The sequence below is a fragment of the Euprymna scolopes genome, chromosome 13, assembly GCF_053919585.1.
Source record: "Euprymna scolopes isolate OS-2025 chromosome 13, ASM5391958v1, whole genome shotgun sequence".
Lineage (NCBI taxonomy): Eukaryota > Metazoa > Mollusca > Cephalopoda > Sepiida > Sepiolidae > Euprymna > Euprymna scolopes.
Genome location: NC_136494.1, coordinates 144,727,379 through 144,750,308, shown reverse-complemented (window position 1 = coordinate 144,750,308; position 22,930 = coordinate 144,727,379). Strand labels below are relative to the sequence as shown.

General features: G+C 31.9%; 1 protein-coding gene across 7 annotated transcripts in view; it reads left to right on the top strand.

Moving 5' to 3' along the window:
• LOC145292215 (polycomb protein EED-like) overlaps window positions 1-22,930 on the top strand; it is a 103,697-nt gene that overhangs the window by 75,043 nt on the left and 5,724 nt on the right. For all 7 annotated transcript variants that reach the window (XM_080138535.1, XM_080138530.1, XM_080138529.1 and 4 more), the window contains 5 exons: window positions 6,663-6,744; window positions 13,067-13,158; window positions 17,100-17,233; window positions 18,605-18,710; window positions 22,060-22,212. In XM_080138535.1, coding sequence (XP_079994661.1) covers window positions 6,663-6,744; window positions 13,067-13,158; window positions 17,100-17,233; window positions 18,605-18,710; window positions 22,060-22,212 — 567 coding nt within the window. The remainder of the gene's footprint in view (window positions 1-6,662; window positions 6,745-13,066; window positions 13,159-17,099; window positions 17,234-18,604; window positions 18,711-22,059; window positions 22,213-22,930) is intronic.

Below are 22,930 nucleotides of genomic sequence, written 5' to 3'. Positions count from 1 at the left end.
AAAATCATTAAAAATGTAGCATGTTTTTCCTTTTTTTTTTAACTTCTATTGGGATCTTTAAAAATCATTAAAAATGTAGCATGTTTTTCCTTTTTTTTTTTTTTTAACTTCTATTGGGATCTTTAAAAATCATTAAAAATGTAGCATGTTTTTCCTTTTTTTTTTTAACTTCTATTGGGATCTTTAAAAATCATTAAAAATGTAGCATGTTTTTCCTTTTTTTTTTTTTTTAACTTCTATTGGGATCTTTAAAAATCATTAAAAATGTAGCATGTTTTTCCTTTTTTTTTTTAACTTCTATTGGGATCTTTAAAAATCATTAAAAATGTAGCATGTTTTTCCTTTTTTTTTTTTTTTAACTTCTATTGGGATCTTTAAAAATCATTAAAAATGTAGCATGTTTTTCCTTTTTTTTTTTAACTTCTATTGGGATCTTTAAAAATCATTAAAAATGTAGCATGTTTTTCCTTTTTTTTTTTTTTTAACTTCTATTGGGATCTTTAAAAATCATTAAAAATGTAGCATGTTTTTCCTTTTTTTTTTTAACTTCTATTGGGATCTTTAAAAATCATTAAAAATGTAACATGTTTTTCCTTTTTTTTTTTAACTTCTATTGGGATCTTTAAAAATCATTAAAAATGTAGCATGTTTTTCCTTTTTTTTTAACTTCTATTGGGATCTTTAAAAATCATTAAAAATGTAGCATGTTTTTCCTTTTTTTTTTTAACTTCTATTGGGATCTTTAAAAATCATTAAAAATGTAGCATGTTTTTCCTTTTTTTTTTTAACTTCTATTGGGATCTTTAAAAATCATTAAAAATGTAGCATGTTTTTCCTTTTTTTTTTTTTAACTTCTATTGGGATCTTTAAAAATCATTAAAAACGTAGCATGTTTTTCCTTTTTTTTTTAACTTCTATTGGGATCTTTAAAAATCATTAAAAATGTAGCATGTTTTTCCTTTTTTTTTTTTTTAACTTCTATTGGGATCTTTAAAAATCATTAAAAATGTAGCATGTTTTTCCTTTTTTTTTTAACTTCTATTGGGATCTTTAAAAATCATTAAAAATGTAGCATGTTTTTCCTTTTTTTTTAACTTCTATTGGGATCTTTAAAAATCATTAAAAATGTAGCATGTTTTTCCTTTTTTTTTTTTAACTTCTATTGGGATCTTTAAAAATCATTAAAAATGTAGCATGTTTTTCCTTTTTTTTTTTTAACTTCTATTGGGATCTTTAAAAATCATTAAAAATGTAGCATGTTTTTCCTTTTTTTTTAACTTCTATTGGGATCTTTAAAAATCATTAAAAATGTAGCATGTTTTTCCTTTTTTATTTTTTTAACTTCTATTGGGATCTTTAAAAATCATTAAAAATGTAGCATGTTTTTCCTTTTTTTTTTTTTTTAACTTCTATTGGGATCTTTAAAAATCATTAAAAATGTAGCATGTTTTTCCCTTTTTTTTTTTTTTAACTTCTATTGGGATCTTTAAAAATCATTAAAAATGTAGCATGTTTTTCCTTTTTTTTTTTTTTAACTTCTATTGGGATCTTTAAAAATCATTAAAAATGTAGCATGTTTTTCCTTTTTTTTTTTAACTTCTATTGGGATCTTTAAAAATCATTAAAAATGTAGCATGTTTTTCCTTTTTTTTTAACTTCTATTGGGATCTTTAAAAGTCATTAAAAATGTAGCATGTTTTTCCTTTTTTTTTTTTTTTAACTTCTATTGGGATCTTTAAAAATCATTAAAAATGTAGCATGTTTTTCCTTTTTTTTTAACTTCTATTGGGATCTTTAAAAATCATTAAAAATGTAGCATGTTTTTCCTTTTTTTTTTTTAACTTCTATTGGGATCTTTAAAAATCATTAAAAATGTAGCATGTTTTTCCTTTTTTTTTTTTAACTTCTATTGGGATCTTTAAAAATCATTAAAAATGTAGCATGTTTTTCCTTTTTTTTTAACTTCTATTGGGATCTTTAAAAATCATTAAAAATGTAGCATGTTTTTCCTTTTTTTTTTTTAACTTCTATTGGGATCTTTAAAAATCATTAAAAATGTAGCATGTTTTTCCTTTTTTTTTAACTTCTATTGGGATCTTTAAAAATCATTAAAAATGTAGCATGTTTTTCCTTTTTTATTTTTTTAACTTCTATTGGGATCTTTAAAAATCATTAAAAATGTAGCATGGTTTTCCTTTTTTTTTAACTTCTATTGGGATCTTTAAAAATCATTAAAAATGTAGCATGTTTTTCCTTTTTTATTTTTTTAACTTCTATTGGGATCTTTAAAAATCATTAAAAATGTAGCATGGTTTTCCTTTTTTTTTTTTTTTTAACTTCTATTGGGATCTTTAAAAATCATTAAAAATGTAGCATGGTTTTCCTTTTTTTTTTTTTTTTAACTTCTATTGGGATCTTTAAAAATCATTAAAAATGTAGCATGTTTTTCCTTTTTTTTTAACTTCTATTGGGATCTTTAAAAATCATTAAAAATGTAGCATGTTTTTCCTTTTTTATTTTTTTAACTTCTATTGGGATCTTTAAAAATCATTAAAAATGTAGCATGGTTTTCCTTTTTTTTTTTTTTTTAACTTCTATTGGGATCTTTAAAAATCATTAAAAATGTAGCATGTTTTTCCTTTTTTTTTTTTAACTTCTATTGGGATCTTTAAAAATCATTAAAAATGTAGCATGTTTTTCCTTTTTTTTTTTTAACTTCTATTGGGATCTTTAAAAATCATTAAAAATGTAGCATGTTTTTCCTTTTTTTTTAACTTCTATTGGGATCTTTAAAAATCATTAAAAATGTAGCATGTTTTTCCTTTTTTTTTTTTAACTTCTATTGGGATCTTTAAAAATCATTAAAAATGTAGCATGTTTTTCCTTTTTTTTTAACTTCTATTGGGATCTTTAAAAATCATTAAAAATGTAGCATGTTTTTCCTTTTTTTTTTTTTTAACTTCTATTGGGATCTTTAAAAATCATTAAAAATGTAGCATGTTTTTCCTTTTTTTTTTTTAACTTCTATTGGGATCTTTAAAAATCATTAAAAATGTAGCATGTTTTTCCTTTTTTTTTAACTTCTATTGGGATCTTTAAAAATCATTAAAAATGTAGCATGGTTTTCCTTTTTTTTTTTTTTTAACTTCTATTGGGATCTTTAAAAATCATTAAAAATGTAGCATGTTTTTCCTTTTTTTTTAACTTTTATTGGGATCTTTAAAAATCATTAAAAATGTAGCATGTTTTTCCTTTTTTTTTTAAACTTCTATTGGGATCTTTAAAAATCATTAAAAATGTAGCATGTTTTTCCTTTTTTTTAACTTCTATTGGGATCTTTAAAAATCATTAAAAATGTAGCATGTTTTTCCTTTTTTTTTTAACTTCTATTGGGATCTTTAAAAATCATTAGAAATGTAGCATGTTTTTCCTTTTTTTTTTTTAACTTCTATTGGGATCTTTAAAAATCATTAAAAATGTAGCATGTTTTTCCTTTTTTTTTTTTAACTTCTATTGGGATCTTTAAAAATCATTAAAAATGTAGCATGTTTTTCCTTTTTTTTTTAACTTCTATTGGGATCTTTAAAAACCATTAAAAATGTAGCATGTTTTTCCTTTTTTTTTTTTTTAACTTATATTGGGATCTTTGAGGAGGATGGGAAATCATATATATATATAATGAAATTATAGGCAAGATCCAATAAATATAGGTATATAATATGAATTTATTTATCAGTTCAATAAGGAAATATATATAAAAGAAGGTTTATAAATGGTCTTTATGCCTAAGTATTTTGAAGCTTGGTGCTTATCAGAAGAGAAGAGAGGTTACAGATATAAAGAAATCTGACATCTTACTTAGGATACATTAGGAAGGAAAATGTTGAATAACATAAAAATAACAGAATATGTTGAAGCTGCTCTTCCCTTCTAACGAGAAGCATTAAGCTTTTAAATGCCTCATGCGTTTGTAACTCCTCTTTCCATTGATGTTATTTCCTGATTAAACTGACAAATAAATTCATATATACCGATGTTTATTTTAACTTGTCTTTCATTTTATGTGATGCTCCACTCTCATATGTTAAGCTTCTTAAATTCTGATAAATCCTTATATAAAGAATTTATCCATATTCTTTAAAACCATTTGAGATATGTATCTATTTTCAGTGTTTACATTGACAGTGCTCAATACATAAGTAGAGCTAGGTAGTAAGCTATGTGACAAGCAGATAATTTTGTTTAGCTTAATTGGATTTTCAAAATTTTAATTATCAATTGATATAAAACTATAATTTAAAAAATTTTTATTATAAAATTATTTAATGTAAATAGCTTCCAATTCTTTTAATACATGTGGACTTGTGAAGTTATTTTTTTTTTTTTATTAATTTATTTTTTCAACTATAGTAGAACCCTGGGATGCAGTATTAAAACTTAGTAACAAAATACAGTACTGTATGTAATACACATGTATATAACACACATGTATATAATACACATGTATATAATACACATGTATATATACACGTATATATACACATGTATGTAATACCCATGTATGTAATACCCATGTATGTAATACACATGTATATAATACACATGTATATAATACCCATGTATGTAATACACATGTATATAATACACATGTATGTAATACACATGTATATAATACACATGTATATAATACCCATGTATATATACACATGTATGTAATACCCATGTATATATGCACATGTATGTAGTACCCATGTATATAATACACATGTATATAATACACATGTAACATAAATAATACTGTAAAGTGGGGCTCAGGAAAACATTGAATTCCACATTGTAACCTGAAAAAAATGTATCTACTGTATTCAAAAGCAATTTATTGTCGACAGTTTTTTCATTCAACCAACTTGTAAGGTGGAGCAAATACTGTCACCAGGGGTTGGAAAAACATTGAATTCCACATCGTAACCTGAAAAAAAAAAGACGTATCCTAGAGCCACTGTATCCTTGGGTTCTACTATATCCAAAAAATGATTAATATGGCTGCTTGTTTTACAAATAAGCCAACAATTTAATATTAAATTAAAAATTATTTTTTATGGAATTTTTATGTTTCAATAAATATTTTATTAAAAGTGAATTTTTCTTTTGAAAATTCATTTCTTGTAGCTGCAAAAAAAAAATGTACAAAAAACATTACTTTAGCAACGCAACGATAAAGCAACAAATCTCTATATTGATAAGTTCAACAGTGAACGTGATTCTTGCAAGAATTGGGATAGGCAGACGATTGGCAAGTGAAAATGGATTAATCTACCAGCATCACTACACAAGCGTTCTAGATTTGAATTTGAATTTTAACTTTTGCATGTTTTTTTTTTTTTTGTAATTCTTCCTTTTTAAAAAAATTTTTTTTTTTCAATAATTTCCTTTAATTTCAATAGTAATCGTCTCCTGTATTCCTTAATAAAAGTTCTTTTTTTTTTTTAAATTAAAAGAAAAAAATGGAATAAAATAATTTTCTGCATTTGGGTTGTGAAGAACGGAAAAGAAATTGCAAAGAATCTGAGTAAATAATCTTCCGACATCTAAGAATATCTTCAGTGAAAGCTATTTTTGTTGCGAGAGGGAACGCGCATGCAGTAAATTCATTGGAGCAGAGTCTGTAGAATTATTTGTAAAACAAATACCAGGATGCAACAGAGGCTGCAGCTTGGCAGACAATATTGAACCTATTATTAAAAATTTTTTTTTTTTTGCACCTTAATAGAGGAGTTAGCAGTGTATCACCCCGGTAATGCTAATTATGCTACTGGCACAAGTGAATGGTTGCTTTATAGAAATATAGAACACTAACAGGTGTACAAAGTTTTCTAGTCCAGTAAAGGGAGCCCATCTTCTTTTCAGTAGACTTGAGGGTATCTTCTATATTCCAATTAAGATTTACGCAAAAGGAACGTATGGTCTTGGATATGACCTTAAACTATATCCGATGGTGAGGCCCCAGCTTGCGGGCTTTGGGGAGTGTGGGGCCATCTTTTAATTGCCATTGCTCCCAGGTCCACTCTGACCCGGAGTGGTAGTACCTGTTAGGGTCCCAACTTTGGTTAAATAGAAACCGACGTGAAAAATAACAACTATATTCTATTAAAATATTTTTCTTCAAAATCACTGGATTCAGCATTAAATAACCTGAAAAGGTTGATATGCCATAAAACAAAAACAACCAATCAACAGTGATGTTACATTTTAATGGACCCAACACATTGTATCTGAGACAGTCGCAAAGGAACAAGAAAGAAAATTTGACTTCAGTTATCATTTTTGTAATAAAAAGCATTTATTTATGGTACTTTTAAAACTATGCTTGTATCTTGGTTTTACAAGTATCTTAGTTTCATGACGACATGAGTTTTTCAAATGTCTTTCCGCGGCATGTGCTTTACCTTACTGTTGCCACCCACATGGTTCCTTTTTTTTTCCTCTACTTTTTCCCCCTTCTCTTCCTCTACTCTGATGTCATTTTCCACCATGGCGTGACCATTTGCATATGCGAGATGCTGCTGCAGCACATGTGTCAGCAGCCCTGTTACAGTTTATTAAGATATTTCTACATAACAATGGTCTTAATTAATGTTTTTTTTCTCCTTTGTATAAAATAGAATTTCATCGGACATGGCAATGCCGTTAATGAGTTGCGATTCCATCCAAAAGATCCAAATATGATGCTCTCTGTCAGTAAAGGTAAATATCTTTTTGATTCCATCCTATAGAAATGATGCTCGTGCCTTTGGCAAAGGTATGAACTAGGGGTGTACTGATCAATTGACCACTTTGCCGATTAATCAGTAATCAGTCGATTAATTACTTTTCTCTTTCCTATTAAATTTAAATCATTTCATTACTGCTAAGTGACTCATCAGATAGCTTTTATACATTAACATCGTAACTGCTAATTTAACTTAACATTTTAATTTAACTTAACATTTTAATTTAACTTAACACTATTATGGCGTTTTGCCTTTATTAAATAAAATTACACAATACAATTTCTAATACTTAAATGAATATAATTAAACAATTAGATAAGAAAAAAGAAATTACAAAGTCCAAATTGTAATTTAAGTGAATAACTATAAGCTGAAGTTCTGCACCTGCTGCTCTATTTTCTCTACTATTCTTGCTACCTGCCGCTTCTACTCAATTTTTAAAGTTGAATACTTTTACGTTGTAATGTAGAAACATTAGAGTTTCTTGATTCTCAGCCTGTTCAATGTAGATTCATACATATTACCACCTGTATTAAAGAAGAGCCTCTCACTCTCCACATGAACTGATAAGGTTTCCTGTGTCTTCTTCCACCACTGAAATGGATCATATGTGGAAACTTCAATGTTCACAAAAGGGATAGAGCACACGCTTCTGTTCAGGATTCTGTTTGCTACTTGCCAATACTGGTGGGAACCAAGCAACTGCTCAGCTACTTTGGACTTGACGGACTGATCATACAACTCTCTTGCATTCTTTATTACTTTCTTACAATAGTTGCTGGCAATCCTGAAAGCGGCTTTTGTTTCCATACATCTATTACGTTGGAAGCAGTGGAAAAAGTGATTTCTGTGCACAATGGTAGCAGCACATTCTGGAAAGAACCATGGCTGGCTGTTAGGTTTTTGCTGGAACTTTTTTGAGGGTATGAAACGGTCTATACCTACAATTAACCATTCGGTCAGGTCTGATACTATAGAGGACACATCCTTTTTAAACATGGAACGCAGAGGTAGATCCGATATAAATGTACGGAAACTATCCCAGTCAGCCATAGTGTATAAATATACTGTACGATGGAGAGGTACGTCGGAGGACTTATTACATTTCATTTTTATCTTAATTGATACAATTGAGTGGTCGGAAGATCTAAGAGGAGACAGAACGGAAACTGAACATAGTTCAAGGCAAGTTGTAAGAAAAAGGTCTAGGAGACTCGCATACTGGCCGTCATTGTCGGGCACACGGGTGGATTCGTGAACAATCTGAGTGAGGTTAAAGCAATCGAGAAATCATGACAGAACCTCCCCTCATCATCGGTCTTGTTTGAGTGGGTCAACCATTCCACATTGTGGACATTGAAGTCACCACAGATGTGAATGTTAGTCGAAGGATGAGCAGACAGGATGTGGTCAATTTTCTCAGATACACTCTTAAAGATAGTAACCCAGCTGTTGTGGGGGCGATAGAGGGCAAATATAAATGCGGTGGTGTAAGCAAGTTCAACCCGTAAGCACATATAGGGCAAATTAGGGTCTTCTCTGGAGATGTCCCTACCACATGGAAGGTTGGATGCTGGAGAAGGAGACATGGTAGTAGGATAGAGAGGGAATGTAAGAGAGAAAATAATTAGGCACATGATGATTTGAATGAATTATCGGTTTGAAAGCTTAAACTGCTTAAGGAGTCGATAGACTCTGCTTATCGCTTAACTTTCATACTCCTTCTTTGCCTATTAGCCAGGTGCAGGAGTGCGATCACAGGGACTCGACAGAAACATCCAATGTTTGACCTTGTTTTCTGATTAGGGCAATGAACACCATTCCCCACTCTTGCCACATTCCCATCCCCTATAACTGGACATCTTGAGGGTGCTTGAATGCCGTATATGACAATACAATTGATTTTTGTTTGACGGGTTGAGGGTACCAGTTTGAGAGTTTGTCTGGCTGCTATATTCCGACTGACAGTACAGGAGCCCTAACAATTTGGTAACGCGTAGAGTGGCTGCTCCATCATCAGTTGTATTGTATCGGGATGGTTACAGTGCACATGGAAAGGGACCATGCACCCATCTCTGGTGGGCTTTCCTAAGGCCACAATCCTATAGATGAAGAGTCGGATGATGGTCTACTTGTGTTGCATGTTTGGTATACTACACAACCACTTTGTCCAGCATCTCTCACCCTAAAACTGAAAGTTTTAAATAAAATAAAATGACAGTTCAATCAAAAATTATGATCAAACAAACCAATGTGCCTCCTACCGTGAAGTTTGCATTCACAAATATCCACGGGCTTAGAACTAATTTAGATGATTTTGAATCATTTCTCTTAGCAAACTCCCCAGAGACGTGGCGCTAAGTGAAACTAACCTACACTTCTCCATCTCCTCTAACCACTTTAACATGCCTGGTTATCTCCCACTCTGCCTTCTGCCTTACGGCAGAGTGGGAGATAACCAGGCATGTTAAAGTAAGGACTGACACACATATCCACAGACTTGGAATATATATTCAAAACGCCTTCCCCTTGACCAGGGAATCAAAACTAGAATCAGACGACCAGGCTTTCATGTGCTTTAGACTTAACCTGCAACATAGTTTTAGCTATATTTCTCTTCAGCTCTACCTCGATCCAAGACTATCCTAATCAACCAAGTCTCTGACAGCATCGATACAGCACTCTCCCTCGATACTAGTGCACAAGTACATGTATTTTGTGACTTCAATGTCCACCATAGTAATTCGCTTGGTTTCTGTATTTTCACAGACGCACCTGTTAGTATAACACATAGCTTCTCTATATTTCATTCCATATCACAGACGGTTACATTTCCATATTCCAGATCGATAAGACCAACAAGCTTCACTTAGATCTATTTTTAACCACAGGTCCTGATGATTGTGTAACGAATGCCCATAGCCTATTCGCAGAAGCTGATCATGTGATAATGGTAAAAATCACCCTAAACTCTCAACCCAAAGCTGAAGAGCCATTGCTTAAAACAACAAGGTACTATAAGAACGCTAACTGGGAAGTCATCAGATACCCTATGAATAAATATCTTTTCTCTTGCAGAACAGTGCGCAAATGAGACCACTGAATGGTTCAAAATGGCAATTGAAGCATATGTTCTCACGCAGAAGTTCTATAGCAAACCTCACTCTCCTCAATGGTTTACTTCTACTTGCACAGGCGCCATTGCTCAAAAGCAGCATACATACCTCAGATTTATCAGACATAAGTCCAGTACAAACAGACAAAAGTTTATAGAAGTTAGAAGTAATTGTCAGAAAGAATGCTACAGCGAAGAGAGAATATACCAAAAACACATTGAAGCACAGAAATTAGGAACTTGTGATTTCTGGAAAATCTACAACAGTGTAGTAAATAATGGGCAATCAACAATTGCTCCACTATCCAACAATCATGAGGCTGTTTACACGGCAACCGAGAAGGCTAACGCTTGCCCGTCAGTTTGCCTTAAACTCTACACTGGACTCAGCGAACCACTCCCTGCCTGATTTTCCTTTGCGGAGAGAAACAGAACTAGATGATCTGAAAATCACTCCTTCTCATCCTTCTCATGTACATGATATAAAAAAACCCAGACACCTCAAAAGCATTTAGACAGCTGTACTATGAAGTTGCTCCAGTTCTCTCCAAAATTTTCGAAAGATGCCTTAACAAATCATGCTTTTCTGACTGTCGGAAAACTGCTTCTGTGCTACCAGTTTACAAGAATTCTGGCAAAAGAACTGACCTATTAAATTATTGCCCCATTAACCTCCTCCCTATTTTCCCCAAAATATTTGAGTCCTTTCACACTTTTCACATTCATCATTTCTATTTTTTGTGGCGTCATCTCACATGCAGCATTAGAGGGGGACCACACACAGCGGCTTGTTAATTAACCTTTAGTCAACCACCTTAGCCAATCCTCCTGTTTAAACAAGTTATTTATTCAACACATTTGTATAACACTGCTTCTGTGGTACCAGTTTAACAAGAATTCTGGCGAAAGAACTGACCCATTAAATTATCACTCCATTAACCTCCTCCCTATTTTCCCTATTGTCCATAATTAATGAAACTCTAGTCCACCAACTTACAGTTGCTAAACTTCTGTCTAACCAACAATATGGATTTAGACAAGCCTGTTCTCCTGTAGATATCCTAACTGTAATCTCTGAACATATATACCGTGCACTGAATAAGGCAGGGGAAGGGAAGGAAGTAGCCCTAGATACGTCTAAGGTTTTTGACAGGTTATGATATGATGATCTCAGCATAATGGGATCATATGGTATCATTGGAAGAATACATAATGTAATTAAATCCTTTTTAAATGAGAGAAGAATCCAGGTTGTCCTCGAGGGTCATACATCTAAACAATATGATATAAATGCGGGTGTACCTCGGGTCGATTCTTTAACCTTTATTATTTCTGTTATTCATAAATGACCTCCCTGATGAAATTGTCTCTGGGATGGGTATATTTGCTGACGACACCACGCTTTATAACAGGCATGAGGGGAAAACGAATAAACATATATATATGCAAGGCAATGGTGGAAACCCTAGAGGAAGACGTCCAGTCTGAAGTGAAACGGAGACAAAAATGGATGATCGCATTCAATGCTTTTCAATTCTTTCCTTTAATAATTACAAGAAACCTTCTCAACCACTAATAGCTATGGCTAATGAGACATTACCTGAAAGTACTTCGTTCAAACTCCTTGCCTTAACGTTCACATCTAACATGAGTTGGAACAGATACATTGAAGGCATTGCTGTGGCTGCTGCAAGGAAAATGGGCTCTCTCTACCATGCTAGAAAGCTACTTACACCTGAAAGTATCCTTTACCTCGACAAGGCCACCACTCGCCATGTATGGAGTATTGTTGTTACAGTTGGGCTGGTGCATCTGCTACTACTACTCCTGGACAGGGTTCAAAAGAGTCACCAACCTAATAAGTCCCAGACGGTCAGCTAAACTTTAACCTTGGTCCCATAGATAAAATGTTGCATCCCTCTGCCTGTTTTACAAGTATTTTAATGATAGATATTCTGATGAACTACAAGCCCTTGTACCCCCCGACAAACCCAACAAGCAGCAAAATCCCACCCCTACACAGAGATCCCCAGATGCAAGAAAGCCTTCTATAATAGTTTTTTCCCCAGAACTGCTAGACTTTGGAATTCCCTTCTGGATTCCTGCTTCTCTAACTGTACTGACATGCAGAAGTTCAAGTGTAATGTAAACAGACATCTTGTTGCTCAACTCCCTACATAGTATCCCTGCAACTTATGTCCCTGGTAGTAGCCTGTACTTCAAAGTGGCACTACCTTGTTTAGAGTGAAAATGCCAAATAAAAAAAGTGTGTCACCTTAACTTAAAAATGTCTATCCTACATTTAGCTAGAATCATCAATCACCATAATACCATCCTATTTAAATTTCCCAAACGTCAATAAATGTCAAAACCTGTTATTGTCAGTTTTTTTTTTTAATGTTTGTTTTCATTTTGTTAATGTGTCATTGTGCTCACTTTAAAATAATCATGAATCGAGTAAGAATGAACAATCACTGAAGATCAACCACTCCCTCCATTTTTTTTGTATAACATATTTTTAATTTGGTTAGTTTTTTTCATGTTGTATTTATTTTGTTTTGAAGATTAAAAACAAATTTGTAGTTTTAGAGTAGAAACTGACATTTTAAAATCATCTTCAAATCATTTAAAATTATTTTAAGATCACTTAAAATTATTTGAAACTCATTTTAAAATCACTAAAGTCACTTTTAATCATTTTAAAATCATTTTTAATCATTTAAAAATCATTTTAAAATAACTTTACATTATTTAAGAATCCATTTAAAATCATTTTAAGATCACTTAAAATCATTTTAAGATCACTTAAAATCATTTTAAAATGATTGCAAATTATTATAAAATCATTTTAAAATCACTTTAAAATCATTTTAAGATCGCTTAAAATCATTTTAAAATGATTGCAAATTATTGTAAAATCACTTAAAAAAAATGATTGCAAATTATTGTAAAATCACTTTAAAATCATTTTAAGATCATTTTAAGATCACTTAAAATCATTTTAAAATGATTGCAAATTATTGTAAAATCACTTAAAATCATTTTAAGATCACTTAAAATCATTTTAAAATGATTGCAAAATCATTTTAAAATCACTTTAAAACTACTTTAAACTATTTTACAATCATTTTAAAATCATTTAAAATTATTTGAAAATCAAATGTTTGTCAAATCTTTTCAGATCATGCCTTACGTATATGGAACATCAAAGCAGACAATTGTGTTGCTATATTGGGTGGTGTCGATGGCCACCGAGATGAAGTACTGAGTGCGGTTAGTATAACATTCATCCTTATGTTGCCTAACTTTTCTTGTTAAGATACTGTTGACAGATTGATTAAAAAAAAAAAAAATGTCGTTTTAAACAAAAACAACATTACTTACTTAGTCGAAAATAGTAATATATCCAAAAATTATGAAAAATCATTGAATAGAATGTTACTTATATTTAAAAGTAATATTTACGGAAAGTTGGGTAAAATTACATCTTTCTTAGATCTTATACAGTAGACAATAAGAGGCTAAATGCAGGGGACATAACTCTGAAACAAATATTTTAGATTACTTATTCATGGTTGCAATATTTATTGTCTAAAGCAATAGACTTTTTTTCTATAAAATATATAGCAGTTGTTTTCTATATTTAAAAAAAATCCATTCGTTGAGTATATCTTAACAAATACCATTTTTTCTTTGAATTCAATTTATTTGGATTAATGTTTTTTAGATCAAAAGGATTGCAAAAGTGCATCTTCATAGTAACTTAATTTATGTATTCATGACTTGAAAATTTCATCTCTCTGTTGCAGATATTGATGGTGTAAAACTTTAAAGAAAACAACCTCTGTCATGAACGTGTTTGTGAATCAGAAATACGTCAAAAAATTTCTCCATGCAGAAAAAATTGAACTGATCAACATTTATCGGCACCTGTTGAACATTTACAAAGTTGATGTCAGTGAAAAGTTTGTCGATTTTATTAATGTTACTCTTCATTTTTTCCAATTCAAAATTTTGTTACATTTCTTTCACCTATAAACATCCAAAACATATATTTCAATTCTATTTATACCAAAAAACAAAACCTTTAATCTTTCTTTAGTTTTATTTTTTTGCTTTATACAGGGTGGTCGCTAGAAAAGCGGGAAATTTGTCAAACAACGATTTATTTTTGAAAAGAATAATTTTTCAAAGACAAATATTATATTATACTCATAGATATTCAGAATGTCGTCCATGCACTTCACTGCTGCATCTTAACCTAGAAATCCGAGCTCGTGTGGCATTTTAAAGGGTAACTTGTGGGTTATTATTCCAAGCTCTTGCCAAGCACGTTTTCAAGTCATCAATAGGGTGTATGTCACGTCGACAGTTCTGAGTCTCTGTTAATAACAAGCTCCAAGCACAGTAATCCATGACATTTAAATCTGGACTTTTTGAGGCCAATCTTCCGGTGTAATGAAATCAGGAGCAGATTGCCGAAAAAACTGAATTGAATCATTTTATTCATGATCTAAACTGACCTTCAAATTTCCCGCTTTTCTAGCGACCACCCTGTATTTTTTTTTTTTGTTAAAAGATCTGAGAAAACATTGACTGATTAATTTTGGTTGCTTGCTTATAGGTGAAACAGTACGTCAAAAAGAAAAATATATAAAAATTTTTAATTGGAAAAAAATAAAACCTTAATTATTAGAATTTAGTATTATCTATATCTATTAATCTATCTTTCCTCCAAGAAAAAAAAACATAAAGAACAACATGCAGCAAGATGAAGGTAAAGCCATTCTTGACGATAGAAAAAAAATCATTGGAATGGTGACTGTGAAGAAAGTGCTAAATAAGGATCTTTGCTTCTCACCACCAACGCCCGAAAGAACTGTTTAACGAAAGCCTAAAAACTAAAACATCCAGTTCAACTGAGGATGCGCTTATTCTTGTCAGACGAGAAATACTTCTTCCAGGAACAGTTGTACAATGTGTAGAACAGCAGCAGGTGACTAATGTACTGGAGGCACAAAGTACCGCACATCATAAAGACCAGGTTCCCTCAAACTCTGGATTAATTTCTGTGCTGATTCATATCTTTTAAACTTTGGCAATTCCAGGACCCGTGGCACAGTGGTCAGAGTACTTTAAAAAAAATCAATTATGAAATTGATATTCACCTGAAGGTTGAAGGTTCAATTCTCAGTGTGGGTGATCGAAAAATACAATGTTAATTACTTACGACCTCTATCCAATCAAACTCAATTCAAATAGCCAGATTGTGTTGTGATTTTTATTAGGTTTAGGTAAAGCAAGTGTCTGAGGAATGCTGAAAATGATATCTCATATCTTTCTTTCATATGCTTCGTTGTGCCTCAATGAACAAATCGGATATCATAATTGATATTTTCAGAAAAAAAAAACAAACAAAAATGCTGTAGCATTAAACTAAGTTCAACTGCTTTTCCTTTTTTCTGTTACTTTTTTTTTCTTATCGTCATTGTCATACTATTTAATTCTGAGATGGGCAACATTTTCATAAATAACATATACATGTGTTCCAACTTTATTAGCAGTGACAATGATGATTTAAGTTGTTTAACAAAAAAAACAAAATCAGTATGGGCTATATAAACACAAAAACATGTTGCGATATAATATCTGATATACAATGGAACAAATAAAGATTGAATAAAAGTTTTTGCTTTGATTTTCAACACAATAAAAAATTACTCTGGTTTCAAACAAAATATGATGTTGGTTATGGCCGCCAGTGACCGACAATTGTAAAAGCAACCAGTGAACGCAAGTAACTGCCTCAAAACAGCAGTAACTGCCAGTGTCTGTCACTGCAATCAAGTGACAGTAACGACCTTAAGAGTAGTGACAGCCAGTGGATAACAGTGCCCAACAATTGAGGATAATTTAATTTTTGAATAATCCTATGGAAGCCGACACTGGTCATGGTCAATAGTCTCCAATAATTGCCAGTAATTACAAAGGTGGCCTGTTCCCACCACTAACTGCCTAAAAACACGAGTGCTTTCTATCAAAGACAAATTTCATTTCAGAGCAACTAGTGACCGCCACTAGCATCTGATGACAGTCAGTGGATCTCAGTGCCTAACAGTGCCTGACGATTCCTGATTGCATATGATTTCATTTCAGAGCCGTTTAATGGAGGTTAACACTGGTCATGGCCGTAAGTGACCACTAGTTGCAAAGGCAACCAGTATCCACACCCAAACGAGCACTAATTGCCAGTAACCACACAATGCCAACAATGACAGCCAGTGGCTTCAGCTAGCTGTCACTGACAGTGAAAGGCAGACAATTTCATTTTGGTCATGGCGGACACTACCTGCTATTTCAGGGTTAACAGCTGCCGTCTTTGTTTTAGCTGCTTATCTGTGGTCAGCAATTTATATGACTTGCATATGATCAGAACACGGGTCTCACTAATGAATATAAAATATATATATATATATATATATATATATATATTTTATCTGAGTATACATATAGAATTATAAGGTAATATAATGTGTTTATATTTTCAGCATGTGCATCAACAATGCTCAATACATAAAAAGAGACTAGTGTTATATTATAAACCCTTTTTAAGAATTCAAAACACAACAACCATTGGTGTAAGCAACAGTCCGTTTTTTATTTCTCCTGTTGTTCTTGCTTATGGTAGATAGATAGAGAGAGAGTGGGGGAGCGACAGAGAGAATTATCGTGGCGTCCACTCGGTTGACAATCAAATCTCCAACTGCAATCTTTTTCCTTCTGTCACTTTTTCCTGTCAATCTTTTCAAAACATCCACATAACCAGATTCCTTTCTGTTACATTTTTCATAACAATAACAAGGTTTGTTTATATTTGTGAGAAATATTGAAACAATTCCCGTTTAGCTTGTCAACTTCTTACATTTCATCCGCAGACACGTGCCTCATTTTAATTCATGAACATATATGTATATACACCTATACACATATATATATATATACTAGCATGTCAACCCAGCTTAAACCAGGTCATTCGTGTAACACTAGTAGTAGTGTAAAAATATGGCAAGTTAGCTAAACAGGCATTAATGTTTTATTCCAGTAGGAAATCGTCAGGTAGTTTTGACACACATGCACATGTTTATATGCCATAAAATAAAAAACATATTTTGCCATCATGCTAGTATGAAGCTAATGATGATTTATTTTTTCAGGATTTCAATATTGATGGCAGTTTTATTGTGTCTTGTGGAATGGACCATTCTTTGAAAATCTGGAATATCAAAACAGAAAGCATTGTAAAAGCTATGAAAGATTCTTACACATATAACAGCACCAAAAGTAATCGGTAAGTAATCATCGAAAATGATAATCTGTGAAAATGATATATAATTGTTGAAAATAATAGCCATTGAAAATAAGAAGTAATGGCTTAAAATGATGAGTGTTTTAAAGGATGAATAATCGTTGACAATTCTTAACTTTCTTTCATTTACTATGGACTGAGATGTGACCTTGATATTTATGTTTTGTGTGTTAAAGAAAGCAACATTATTCTTTGGTTCTTTCTATAGAATTTGTTGGTACTCGCTCAGAAGTCCTGCTCCTGAAACCACAAAAAATAAAGGAAAATCTGCATGATATGTGTACCTATGACAAAAAGAAAATATTGTACACCAAAAATCATGCAAATTGATCAAGTAGTTTTATTTTAAAATAAGAACATCAAATTTTATGGCAAAAAGATGGGCAACACTCTCACAATGCAATCTATGATTTCCGTTATGAAATAAAAAAAATGAAGAAAAATCTGTATGATGTACTTTGTGATAAAAAAATATTTTTCACTGAAAATTGCATTCATTCGTTAGTTTTTTTTATAAAGAAAATAATTTTAAAGAGACTTTTTCAATGCCCTTCTCTTTCCACATGTTAAGAATAGCTTTCTAAAATCTCTCAAGTTATTTGGAGTTATTTTCCATGTTACTTCAGCCTGTTTTCAAAATTTCATCGAAATCAGTTAAATCACTCATTTGTCAATTAAATCAATTGATTGCCTACTCTAGTCAGCGACCCGTCATGGTATATCAGGAGAAAGCTCACATGCTTTCTTGCAGTTACTTAGTTCACACTACATTGTTGTCTACATTGCACTGTAGAGAACCTACTATTGATTTTATAAACTTATTTTTGTATAATGGCTTGAATTAAAGTTTTAAGTGAAAAAGTCAAGTATCATGGTTCAATTCTGCTGTAACCAGAAACCTTCATTTCGAATGCACCCTGTCTTATCAAAGAACTTCTGCAAAACCTATCTAAGAACACTCCCAGAGACATGAAGTAGATTTGTGTCAAATTCCAAAAAAAATCAACCCAGTCATTTCAGAGTCCATAGCAAATGAACTTTTCTATAAAAGGCACTTTGTGTTTGCGTGAGTTCATTTCTTATGGACTTTGAAATGGTTGGGTTGATTATTTTGAAATTTCACAAATCTTTGTTTTTGGGCATGTTTTAAGATAGGTTTTGTATAGGTTCTTTAATATGACAGGGGTGCATTCAAAATGAATGTTTCTGTTTAGAGCACAATTGAAGCATGATGCTTGACTTTTGCTTTTACATATCAAGTAGATTTTTATCTGTTTTTTGTTTTAGAAATTTTATTTTTAAATAAAAATATTTGAAAGTAAAATAATTTCAAAGTTTATTCTTCGATTTCAGACCATTTCCTACCGTTTCAAATCATTATCCAGATTTTTCAACGCGAGACATTCATCGGAATTATGTCGACTGTGTTCGATGGTTGGGAAGGTTCATTTTATCAAAGGTAAAGAATTTTTGTTATTCATTCTTTTTGAAAACTTAATTTTGATGCCAAATTCAAACTTTGTTGTAAATTTAGTTTCTACACTGTCTATACAAATATGAAACATTTTTTTTTTTGTAATGATTTTTAAAACGCTTTCCTGTTAAAATAAAAATATGACAGATTTTGATACATTATAATGTATCTACCATAATGGCTGAAATATTCTGAAATATAAACTGCTGAAACTTGGTGTCACTTAATTCTTCCTCTTAAGTTTAGAATTAACATGAATAACTTGCCCAGGTATTTTACAATCGATTTTTGTGATTTTTTTTCTGCTTTGTTTTTTGTGGAAATGAAACTTTTGAGACATTATTTTTGGTTTTTTTAGGTATTTATGACGATGACTCAGTGTTTGAAAAATGGACTTTTCATTATCTGACTTATTTAAAAAATGTTTCATATTTTTAAGTGATTATTTAAAAAATGTTTCATTTTTTTAGGTGATTATTTAAAAAATGTTTCATTTTTTTAGGTGATTATTTAAAAAATGTTTCATTTTTTTAGGTGATTATGTAAAAAATGTTTGTCTGATCTGAACAAGGTATGGCATAATCACATCTATACACCAGTTCAGATTAGATCATTAAAGTTAAGCAACGTTGAGCCTGGTCATGGTGACCATTTGGTAATACTAGGTGCTGTATGTGCTCGGAGCCTGGAGAGAGATGGATGGCGTCTGGCTATTCTTGCCCAAGACATGCTGCATGAAATAATGCAGCACCCCCATGACCCTGGATGGTTAAGGGACTTGTCATATCATGATCTGAACTAAATAATTTTCAAAAATTGTAGTGAAGAACGTTATATTGCCAACAACATGGCACAACAATAACAAATAAAAATTGGCAGAAGCAAAGTTTGTCAGCTTAAATGCTATTTAAGTGTAACTTTGAAAATCTGACCAGATAACTTTACATGTTAGTTAACAACTATCATTTAATTTTGAGTAAAGTGTAGTATTTGTTCTGCTAATACATTTCATCTTTTCTGTCCTGGGTCAATTTTTATTTTTGTTTCACGCTAGAGTTACCCTTTTTGGGGATTGAATTTTCCCTATATTAAAAACTGACGTCATGTCTAACTCTGCCCTCGTGGGGAGGCAAATGAATACGAAAAACAATAACAAAATATTTGGTTCTTCTTTGTTAAAATAGCGAAAATCCAAATATTGACTAGTTAAACCAATGGCATCTACTGAATTGTCATGTCACAGTAATGAACATATCCAAAAATTATGAAAAACAATAAGGGAGAAAATTATCAATGAAAACAGTTTTTGAAGACAATTATCAATTTTTTTTTTTTTTTTAGCAAAAGTTTGGATATTTTCACTAATTGTCTTTGAAAATTGTTTTCATAAATAATTAATTTGCTACCTTATTGATTTTCATAATTTTCGGATATGTTCATTACTGTGACAAGTAATGGAAATCTAGGGAAATCATCATCTAATGTTGGTTTCGCTTAGAAATGATAGGTCTGGTCTGTAATTGGGTTTCAACCTCTGGAAGGATGGAACATAGACGTTGTCAAATGTCTACATAATCTGACAAGACCAATTTATTATTTTATAATTTTTTTTTTTACAGTGATCACCACTTATCAAGGCCCGGAAGCCACTCAGGGATAAGGGTTATTGCAAGTACATTACGTTAGTGTGGAGATTTGATGAAGTGTTTACTTAAGGGGGCGGTTCATTAGGAATTTGTTAACATTGGACTTGAAGACATCCAAGTTGTAGTCCGGTAGGAAGCAGGCAGATGGAACAGAGTTATATCATTAGTCTCTTCTGACCGCGGCATAAATAAAGCTTTATCAATCACACGCTGTTGTCTTAATGTGTTGCAATATTTTCAACACGCTTCATATGTTGACAAAAATTTGGATGATTATATATATATTGATCTCCAATCTGTAGTGGAATGGGAACATAAATGGATGGTCACATTCAATGCTACCAAGACTAAACTGGTTTCCTTCAATAATTACAAGAAACCTTCTCTGCCACCAATAGCAATGGCCAGTAACTCCCTGTCTGAGAGTACATCTTTCAAACTGCTTGGCCTAACGTTCACAGGAAACATGAGTTGGAACAATTATATTGAAAACATTGCCAGGGCCGCTGCGAAAAAGCTAGAGAAATGCTAGAAAACTACTGACACCTGAAAGTATCCTGTACCTCTATAAGGCCACCATTCGCCCATGTATGGAGTATTGTCACCACATTTGGGCTGGTGCATCTGCTACTAGTCTCTCGCTCCTAGACAAGGTTTAAAAGAGAGTCGCCAATCTGATAGGCCCTGAACTGGCATCTAAGCTTCAGCCTCTGTCCCATCGACGAAACGTTGCATCCCTCTACCTGTTCTACAAGTATTTTAATGGTGAATGCTCTGACGAACTGCAGACACTTGTGCGCCCATGACGTAGACACCCTCGACAAACCCGACAGGCAGCTAAATCTCACCCCCACACAGTAGAGATCCCTAGATGTTAAAGATCTTTCTACTCCAGTAGTTTCTTCCCCAGAACCGTTAGACTCTGGAATTCCATTCCAGATCCCTGCTTCCCCAACTGTACTGACATGCAGAAGTTCAAGTGTAACGTGAACCGACATCTTGCTGCCCAAATCCCAACATAGTGCCCCAGTAGTTGCTGCCCTGATAGTAGCCCCCTACACCAAAATGGCAATGTGCCTTGATTGGGGTGAAAATGTAAAAAAAAAAAAATTTATAACCTGATAACCAATTTTAAGGGGAGTAGAAAGTGGATCTCGTAATTCTTGCTTCTCTTATTTTGTTTTTTACTTCTCATATTACATGAACGATGTTTCTGACAAAGAGAGAAGAATTGCTGTTTTTTCAGAATCCATTCCATCTAACACTTATTATTGGCAATTTGTTGACCTTGAAGAAGTAGTTTTCTGTTTTTTTTTTTAGTTTGGTTCAAGTGGTCTCACGCCTTGCCTGGGGCGATTTCCATTAAAAAAAAAAAAAAAAGGTCATGTACCAAAATCGCTTTATAAAATATTTTTTTTCAGTAATAGCTTCTTGTTTTGACACAAGAAGGGAACTACACTGACTGGATTGATGCTACAGTTTTATTCATTTATTTTTACCTGGAATTTTTTATAGTTTAAAGCTTTTTTGACTGAACTGCTAGTGCTAATTTTTGCTTAGGACAACTACATTTAACTTCCATAATTGAATAATTTCTTTTTCTCTACGATATCGATTTCTTTTACCATCTGTTTTTGGATCATTATTTACAAAAATATCTCTCTGCTTTTTATTTATTTTTTCTTTAGTCTTGTGAAAACTGTATTGTCTGCTGGAAACCAGGTCATCTCAACCAAATGGAACCGAAACACTCCGATTCTGCCACAACCATTCTTCATAGATTTGAGTACAGAGAATGCGATATTTGGTACATGCGATTCTCTCTCGATTATTGGCAAAAGGTGGGTTGATTTGAAACAAAACCTGGAAGGTGGGGGGGTGTTGATTGGCCAAATGTATACTGTTTCAGACTCTGAAACCATTGAAAGCCAAGTTCAAACTATTGTGATCAGTTACACACTGATTATTGTTAGGGAAAGGTATGAACCTGTAATTTCCTCAACTATTGATAAAATAATAACTATTATTCAATTAATTATTTACACGTGGAATTAAATAAACCCAAAAGTTAGGTTATTTGCCATTAAACAGATAAACTGATCCAATATTCTATCCATGAGTGAGAAAGAAAGAGGATCATATATTTTTTTATTGTGTAATTTTTTGATGTGTGTATATGTGTGTATATATATATATATATATATATATATATATATATATATATATATATATATATATATATTTTCCATATAATTATCCACAACCACTCAAAAAACTATTTTCAATAATTGTGCTGAAAAGCAAAATTAGCGTTCATTTGCAGCTGAACATTTTGCTAACCGCATTTCATTTCCTCTGATGATATGAGCCATTGTTGAAAATCCATGGATTAAGGAAATTAACATAACCCCTTCTATATATTCCTTTTGTCAAACAATAAATTCTTAAATCGAATATATGTCTCTATATGTTGTTTTTTCAGAATTTAAACTTTAACCACGAAACTTATATATTGCTCTATTCTTAAATATTGAGCTTTTCCTTTTTGGCTAGGATCAC